A 9,404-nucleotide genomic window follows, 5' to 3' on the forward strand; every position below is an offset into this window, starting at 1 on the left:
ACATAGATAAGAATAATAAGTTAATATAAGTGATAAGAACTAATAAGAAGCCTGAGCTAATGGGCCAACCAGTTTTATAACTTATGGAGATCTCTGTGTGATTTTCTCTGGGACTAAATGGCTGGAAGACCAGGCAGGACAGAAACCCCAACAAGCAGGACCTCATGTTACAGAATGGCGCCCAACCAAATGTTACACAATGTTACCCTGCAACTATAAATATAAACATTTGACTTTGTAATTTTGCAAGTAAAATATCCTTCTGCATTGAGGATACAATAAATATTCTTATGTATGAATACAAAAATGAGAACTTTTATAGTCAGCATACTTGGACTAAAATGTTAAATAAAAATTGTGGTTCCTTTCAGGCAGAAGGAAAAAAAATGACACAAAAAAACCCTCTTGAATTGCAGGGAGAACTGAGCACATCAGAAATGCTTAGTATGTGGACATGTGTAAATAGCAGGAAGAACTGAGTACATCAGACGATCTTAGTATGTGGACACATGTAAGTAGCAGGAAGAACTGAGCACATCAGACGCTCTTAGTATGTGGGCACATGTAAATAGCAGGAAGAACTGAGCACATCAGACGCTCATAGTATGTGGACACGTGTAAATAGCAGGAAGAACTGAGCACATCAGATGCTCTTAGTATGTGGGCACATGTAAGTAGCAGGAAGAACTGAGCACATCAGATGCTCTTAGTATGTGGGCACATGTAAGTAGCAGGAAGAACTGAGCACATCAGACGCTCTTAGTATGTGGGCACATGTAAGTAGCAGGAAGAACTGAGCACATCATATATACTTAGTATGTGGACACTTGTAAATAACTTTAATTTGTTTGTTACCTTTCATTCTTTGAAAAATAGCTGATTATTTTAGGTACAAATCATATGTGGGCTTTTAAAAAGTGAACACATAGTAGTAGAGATTGATTGATTGTTCCAAGGACAAGAGGAGGGGAAGGGATGAGGAATATCAATCAAGGCAACAAAAATTTAGTGAAATGCAGGGAGAAAAAAAAGCCAGGAGCCCAAATTTAAAATATAGGGAATATGATTAAAAACAATGTATTGTATTCTTGAAAATTATGAAGTAGAATTAAAATATTCACATCACAAAAAATGAACACCTAGGGTAATTAATAGTGGTTAGCTTAATTTAGCCATTCTACAATATACACCTATTTCAATACAACATCTTGTATGTAACATGTGTGCGTAATTGTTGGGAACAGGCAAAAAGCGCCTTGTCCTAAGTGCTGCCATTTTGACTTCAGGCTCCATTTTGCCTGCAGGGTGAAACAAAGCTCAGGTTTTCAAGCCCTAGGGGATCTGGGAACCTTCTGATAGCTGACCCACCTCCTCCCTAAACCATAGAAATAGTTGTTAGGAATCTTTAGTTCTCTAGAAACACCATGGCTGTTCCTAACAACAGAAAAAACAAATGACTCCAGTTGGCTGCACTGAAAGGCTAGCATTGTTTATCGGTTGACAATGATGGAACATTCAAGGAAGCCCCTCATCTTTGGATCCTGATTGGTGAAAAATTGTAACTGTAACTTGGCATCAAATGTTTATGATTTTATGATTAAATACTTGCTTCATCTGGCATTTGTGGTCGCAGTTTAGTTCCTGAGTCTGGTCTGTGGCCCTGATAAGTCAGCTTTCTCCCCTTTCCCCTTCTTTCATGTTGCCCTATATTAAATATTTCCTTGCAGCAACATTTTGTGTCTATTTGGGCTGATTTGGAGCCTCAGACCATAAGAGTTAATTGTCAAGATGAATGAGGCAAAATAATAGCATTATTTTGTATAGTTGGTGAGGAGTGTAATCGAGAAATATATGACAAAAAGGGCACAGATGAGGAATGGGGCCGGTATTACTATCCTTCTGCAAGATGATTGTGCACAATTTGAAAAATTATTTATTACATTTTATATTTTACTATTTTTCATTGAAATAGAAGTTCACTACTTTTCTCCATCCCTTTCCTTCCTCTAGCCCATTCCAGGAACCTTCCTTCCAATTCCTTCCACATCCCACCTAATCTCAAAATGATTGCCTCTGTTTTTTGGTTATTATTGTGACAAACGTAAATATGTATGCATGTATATGTATGTAAAAATATGTGAATACAACAGTTTTTCTCTGTGTGTATGTGGTTTAAGGGATAACCACTCTGTATTGAATAAATGTTGAGAGTGCTCACCCCCAAGAGAGGCAAGTTCTCCTCCCAGCAGTCACTAGTGCCGCCAGTTCTTTGCCTAGTGGTAGGACTCCTTGAAAATGTCTTCTTCCCACTTTAATATGTCCATTGATATTGCCTTTGCTCAGTCTTGTTTGTTCAGCCATTTCTAGGAGAGACTGTTTCACTGTAGACTTCCTAACTTCTGGCTTCCAATCTTTTCACCCCTTCTGATATTTTTCCCCCGGAGCCATAGATGCAGGAGGTGTGATGTAGATGCATCATTTGGGTCTGAGCTCCTTAGGAGTCACTGATCTCTTCCTTGTGTCTAGCTGTGGTTTTCTGTGATAGTTTCCTTTTGTCGTAAAGAGAGGTTTCTTCAATGGGTGATGGTGGTGCAGCAGTACTCACATCTGAGGGTTTAGAACCAAGGACCACAGATGAAAGAAAACATGTGGTGTTTGTCTTTCTGTGTCTGGATTGCCTCACCTCACGTAATCTCTTTCAGACCCATCCATTTGCTTGAAGATTTAATGAGTTCATTTTTCCTCAGCATTGAATAGTATTCCATTGTGCATATGTACCACATTTTCATTGTCTATTCTTTTGCTGAAGGACATTTAGGTCATTCCCATAGACAGTGCCCCACAAGATTTAAGTGTAGAAAAGGATTTTCTCAACAGTACTCAATTTGCCTTGGAAATTAAGGTGAGCAATAGATAACTGGGACCCCATAAAACTGAAATGCTTCTGTACAATTAATCAAACAAATGTTCAAGTGAAGAGGAGACTCACAGAATGGGAGATAAGACGTTACCAACTGTAAATGCCTGCTCCTGATGGAATAAATAAAAACAAAGAAGACACAAAGAAAAAAATAAGTGACACATTAAAATCCTAATGCAGGAATGATGTCAAAATATTTAACAATGAGATTAAAGACATAGATAAAATGGCACTTCCTTAATTTAGGAAATCTATAAAATACATGATAAATGTAAAATATAGTGGTTTTATATGATGTAGAAAATAAACAAAAAGAAATTTTTATGATTCTATATATAATAAATTAACTATGAAATATTTAGATATGCTTTTATAAGCAATTTTACTAAGAACTATAAAACATTGGGAGAAATTAAAGATTTAAATAAAGAAAGGTATTCATTCATTCACCCGGTCAGACTAAATAATTTTTATGATGTGAATTCTTTCCAAGTTGACATCTAGAATAGTAAGTAGCATCCACAATCCCAGTTAGAGCTGTGTGTATAAATATATGCATATATACACATTGTATACACACATATATAATATACATGCACATATATGTATATATATGCACACACATGCATGTAAACATTAGAGTTGGTTTAATGAAGACATGAAATCTTTGATAAGTGGTACTGAGCCACATGAATGGAATGCAAAGAAACTTCAGCATGATGAAAATTTTAAAATTAATTAAACAGGAATTTCAGTCTTAAAATTAATAATGAAAACTACTAAAACTTTAGAGAAGACCAAGAAAGTCTTTTAGAGGTAAGTACATATGTCTTAGAGGAAATACAAAAAGCACAAATATTAAATATAAAAATTGGACTGCATCAAAACCTAGAATTTCTGCTTATAAGTATATGATCTAGAGAATGAAAAGATAAAACAAAGTTTGTGTTATAATAGCACTATGTATCAGGCACATGAATGTTTTCTGGAATATATATATATATATATGTAAATGCAAAAATATTTATACATATATACAAATATGAAGCAAGTGTATAATTTATGTAGACATATAAAAAATTTAAATATAAAAAGGAGCATTTATGCATTATAAATTTTATGTGTATTGCATTTATATGTATGAGTTGTATAGCTATATACACACACATATAACATGCTCAAAATTTCTAAATTTATAAAGTTCTAAAATCAGTAACAAAAGAGAGCTTTGTATAAAATGTGCAAGAAGTTTATAGTAGAAAATGCATAAAAAGCTGGTCAAGAAATACATGGAAACGTGCTCCATGCTGGCGGTTATCAGAGAAAGGCTAATGAAAGCCATTTCCCTCTCACCTCAATGACCCAAACTGAGAGGTGGAGTAGAACTTCCCCATACCGTGGTGGGCATGGTAGCATGTCAGGCTCACTTCTGAAGACGTGAGCAATTTCTTCCCAAGTTAAATAAGCACCAACTTTTATTATTTTATTTTATTTTTATTTTTCGAGACAGGGTTTCTCCATAGCTTTTTGGTTCCTGTCCTGGAACTAGCTCTTGTAGACCAGGCTGGCCTTGAACTCACAGAGATCCGCCTGCCTCTGCCTCCCGAGTGCTGGGATTAAAAGCGTGCGCCACCACCGCCCTGCTAAGCACCAACTTTTTGACACAGCAACTTCACTCTAGGTATTTACCTAAGAGACATAAAAGCTGTGTCCCCAAAAAGATGCATTCAAGAGACGTTTTTTCTACACTTGTAGAAACTTTCTTCATGAACTCTGCTAACTCTAACCAGTGCAACATCAATTATAGAGGAACAGTAAGTTGGTGTTTGGTACTTTTTGTCTTATTGGTTTTGCTTGTTTTAACCTTTTTTTGCCTTTTATTTATGGTTCTTCTTGAGAAAGTGTGAAAGAGAAAGAGAGTGAAGATGGGTGGGCAAGGAGGTGGGGAGGATCTGGAAGGAGCAGGGGAAGGGAAAGAGTATGATCAAAATGTATTGACTATAAAAACAATTTAAATAAAAGATAAATTGGATTCACATAATATTATGGATGAACTTCAGGAATATGATAAAAAATACTTTGTGTGAAAACAACCACACGAGAAGAGACCAACACCTTGTGTTTTCAGGGAAGCAACAAAAAAAAAACAATAAGATCTGGTGCACAGTTGCCGAATGCTCGAATCCAGAGCAGGAGCAGAACCAAAGGCCTGCAGAAGCTCGTCACTCACAATGCTGGCAAAGCAAAACAGTGAGCTACTTTGAAGGACACATTTTGTAGTTCCTCATGAAATTAAGCATATCCTTACCAGGTGATCCAGAGTTTGACATCACTGAAATTTATTCAAATCTGCACACAGATGTTCCGAACAGTGTTCCCCAGAAACAGTTGAGCTGCTCTCTTGTGAGCGGATGGGACAAGTGCGGCGTCCAGACCACAGGATATGAATTAGCACAGAAAGAAATAAGCTGTCAACCTTTAGTACGACAGGGAGACCTTAGATGTGGGATACTAAATAAAAATCGCCAGCCCCAAAAGCCTACACTGTATAATTTCAGCTATGTGTTTTTTGTGGCCTTAAACCACTCCAAAGGGAGGCCTTTAAAAATTCACAGAGAATAATACGAAGTAAAGGAGACTCACTTAGCGGATACTCAGATAAAGAGAAGGAACAATAAGGAAGAACAGCCTTTGCTTGTTCCCTTTCCGACAATATCCACAAGTACCGTAGGGGGAAACGGGGCCAAAGGCAATGATGTAATTTGGGGGAATCACATTATCCAGCTCAGATAGTAGGATCCAGGATAGTGTTTCTTGATACTAGTCACATTCTAATCACTGAGGGAGCTCTGGAAAGATGACATCTGGATCCATCTCCAAACATTTCAGTTTGTTGGCCTGAAGTGTGGCAATAATTTTTTTTTAAAAAAAATACTTGGAATCATGAGTTAGGATCAGCGTTTCTGAAGGAAACTTTAAAAGATGTAAAGATGTCCACTCCACCAAGGAAAGACACAAAGTTTGTCATCATTGGAGCTGAAGAAAGGCTTGCTTGCTTGGAAAAACGTAAGAATTACATCCATCAGAAACAGAGGCCTGAGAAGAGAAATTTCTTTTTAACAGTATCCACACAGAAGGAAAAGCCTTCCTTCCTGGGAGACCCGTGGACTGACACCTTTGAAGGATTTAAATACTTGGCCTAGAATTTTCTCTCTTGAAGTCGTGGTCTGCACACAGCTGCCCCATAGCTGTGCTTTTCTGCAAGACTGCTTCCCCTAGAAAACGGTGACTGGGTAGAGTCAGGAGGTGCAGTAGTGGTTCCAAAATCCGGACACTGGCAGAGCCAGTGCGACCTCACCTCTTTCCCCTCTGCCCAACAGGCAGAAGTACACTTTGGATTCAACATATTTGCGAAGTGAACGCTAGTCACGGCTCTCATTCGCGGTTTTATGCAGTACCCCTTTGAAGTTGAAGTTATGGCATACTTGTTTCTCCAAATTTTTCTTTTTCTTACCTCATGTTTCCACGGAAACGTCGGGATTCAAAGAGCACTGAGTGATTGCCATAGTAGTAATTATTTTCATGTATGATTCTGGTACCAGTTTTGAACAAGAGTCTTAGCAAGTGCGTTAGTGCGTTAAGGTTTTCTATTCTTTCAGAAGAGGCTTCCTAGGGCGCACAGTAATCGATAACGGGCTTCGGCGAGGAAAGGACTCACAGTGACTCCCTCGCCTTTTTGTTATTGCTGTTGTTCATTTTACTAAACATGTCTAAGGAGCTAACACTATTATATTTGCTTAGATCTGAGTTTCAATTAATTTATTCCAATATTAAAGTGTTTATTTAGGTCAAGTTGCATGAAGTATTAGAGGTGTATTTGTGACGAGCCCATTTCATGACTTATCGGAGTATCCTGGGAAGCATCTGTGGACTCTTCTCACTTGGCTGCTTTGAAACCAGAACAGCATGGTCTCTACGGCCCTCCTCAGCTTAGCATTGCCTGATATGAGGACAGCGGCGTGTCCGGAGGGGCAAGCCGCCATCATCCCGACACAAACCATCACTCCTCCCTTACTGTGCCTTAGCACCAGCAAGGGCACCGAGACCAAGGCGGCAGAGAATGATAGCACATAGAAACACAGGAAGGAGACCAGAAATATGATGGCTCTGATGTGGGCCTCAAGGCCAGGGTCACGAGAATCTCTGGTTCGGGACTTCATGGCCTTCACGTGACTTCCCAGGGAGGTAAACAGCACTGCGGAGGAAACCAGGAAAACTAGAGAAGGGGGAATAGACCCCACATTACAGAAGATAAATGAGTGAAAGAAATTGAGTTTTGCAATTTTCAAATTAAATTCTGTGTTGTTCGTGGGTAACACGGACGTAACCGTAAAGTGAGATCCGCTGAAGAAGTCCCACAAACAGAGGGCCGTGCAGATGCAGGAGAAAAGAAGAGCAGCTAGAAGCACCCGGCGAAATCTGCTGGACACCCAGCTTGCTAGGTGGAGCATGGAGGTGTGATGAAAGCGGGCAATCTTGGAGCAGTAGAGGAGGCTGAGGCAGGCGGCAAACCAGAGGCTCACTTGGTTTGCGATCATCCAGAAGGTGAGGATGGCTTGGTAGTTGTGGCTCAGTGGATCTTTCATCTGCTGGAAGCAGCTGAGCTGAACGGCATCCAGGAGCAGGAGCCCCTGCAGGAAAAGCCGCGAGATGCTGAGGCACACCATCACAAGGTCACAGTTGTTCAATGGCTGCCGGTTTACCATGTCCCAAAAGTTCACTGCGACAATGAATGCATTGACCAGGATGCCCACTGTGAACTCCAAGATTGAGAGGAGCAGAAATGAAACCTTGGCTTCATAGGACACAGTTAAGACGGGAGTCAGAGGCAACATGATGTCCCTGTCTCTGATTAACTACCCCAAACTCTGATTTCACTCACTAGAGCAGGAAAGAGTATCTATCTCTTGAATCAAAATCTTCCCTTTGGTCTACCTCTTGGATGATGCATAAACTTTAGTGAGCCCAGGTGTACCTACCCAACAGTCCCTCCAGACGTCACAGTGCAGCAACAGGAATGTATGTCAACGGGATTGAGTTTCAGTTCCCCAACCAGGAAGGGTCTGGTTTTACATGCCCACACAGACCTGTGGGCACAGAGGAGAGGAGGATTTGTTTATGGGCTTCAGGGACACTGCCTGTAGGCAAAACAGGTGTCCTTGGTGAGCTAGGCTTTGAAATGGAGTCTCTTCCTATTTGCCTTTCTCTTTTCACATCTGAGAACACTTTAATATCACTCGCTGAATGGTCCTACCCGAGAATGAGAGAGAGAGAGAGAGAGAGAGAGAGAGAGAGAGAGAGAGAGAGAGAGAGACAGAGAGAGAGAGACACACAGAGAGAGACAGAGAGAAAGAGACAGACACACACAGAGAGAGAGAGACAGATAGAGAGAGAAGAAATGGAAGAGAGAAGGAAAGAAGAGAAAGGTTGCTCTTTTCCAAGTTAGAAAAAGGAGTCAGGCTTAACACTGCTGCATGGTCATAGCACCATGAGCTACACAAACTGCATGAAGGTGGCAAGGAAAAGCACAAGGTCTTACTAAGGAAATAATCATTTCCTGCAGCCTCTTTAGCATCACTTCAGGTGAACCAGCCTTCCCAGGGGGTCTAGCTGAATGAACTCATGTTTGATAGTTTATGTCAGAGGTAGATTCCATTCTTCTGGCCTGGAGAAAATAGCTTTCCCTTAGTACACTTCAACAGACCTCTGATCAAGTCCTATTTAACATTCTCCACTCTGAAGAGGGAACTCTGACATCTTTTAGGAGATGGCTGAAACTGGGAAATGAACATTATCCTTCCCACCATGACAACTGAGTCCCAGTCCTAAAGTCCTTCACTAGAAGGAAATAATCATTTCCTGCAGCCTCTTTAGCATCACTTCAGGTGAACCAGCCTTCCCAGGGGGTCTAGCTGAATGAACTCATGTTTGGTAGTTTATGTCAGAGGTAGATTCCATTCGTCTGGCTTGGAGAAAATAGCTTTCCCTTAGTAGACTTCAAAAGACCTCTGGTCAGTGTCTGGATTGAAGTCTCAGTCACATGGTCATGTTGTACTGCCAAGGATGGGTGCTTATTTAGGAAAAGAAACCGAAATCCCCTCCGGCGTTCCTGTCCTGAGAAACAAAGGGCATTTCTTCTTGCTTCTGGCCAAGGACAATAACTAATGTTCAGTCTTTAGTTCCCTATCCCTAAGATGACAAGTTAATTGCCATCTCCTGTTCTCTCCACAATATCCTGGAAATAATCAAATAAAAGGAACCCAGAGAAAAGAAGAGGCCTTAGACCTGCCCCTTGCCTGGAAGTTGGGTGTTGCAAGGCTAAAAGTCCCTCTAGCATTGGTTGATGACTCCCACAAGGTGGCGCCAGACCACTGTGACTTCTAGAATTCCCAACCTGCTGGTTCCGCCTTTTAATTTAACCCAG

The 9,404-nt window shown here is 40.3% G+C and overlaps 1 protein-coding gene across 1 annotated transcript; it reads right to left on the reverse strand.

The window, feature by feature from the left end:
• Positions 1 to 6,813: 6,813 nt before the first annotated feature.
• Tas2r38 (taste 2 receptor member 38) lies at positions 6,814 to 7,815 on the reverse strand. The gene has a single exon (XM_075953614.1). It carries the CDS (start codon positions 7,813 to 7,815, stop codon positions 6,814 to 6,816), a length of 1,002 nt encoding a protein of 333 aa, XP_075809729.1.
• Positions 7,816 to 9,404: the final 1,589 nt, after the last annotated feature.

The sequence above is a fragment of the Microtus pennsylvanicus genome, chromosome 19, assembly GCF_037038515.1.
Source record: "Microtus pennsylvanicus isolate mMicPen1 chromosome 19, mMicPen1.hap1, whole genome shotgun sequence".
Lineage (NCBI taxonomy): Eukaryota > Metazoa > Chordata > Mammalia > Rodentia > Cricetidae > Microtus > Microtus pennsylvanicus.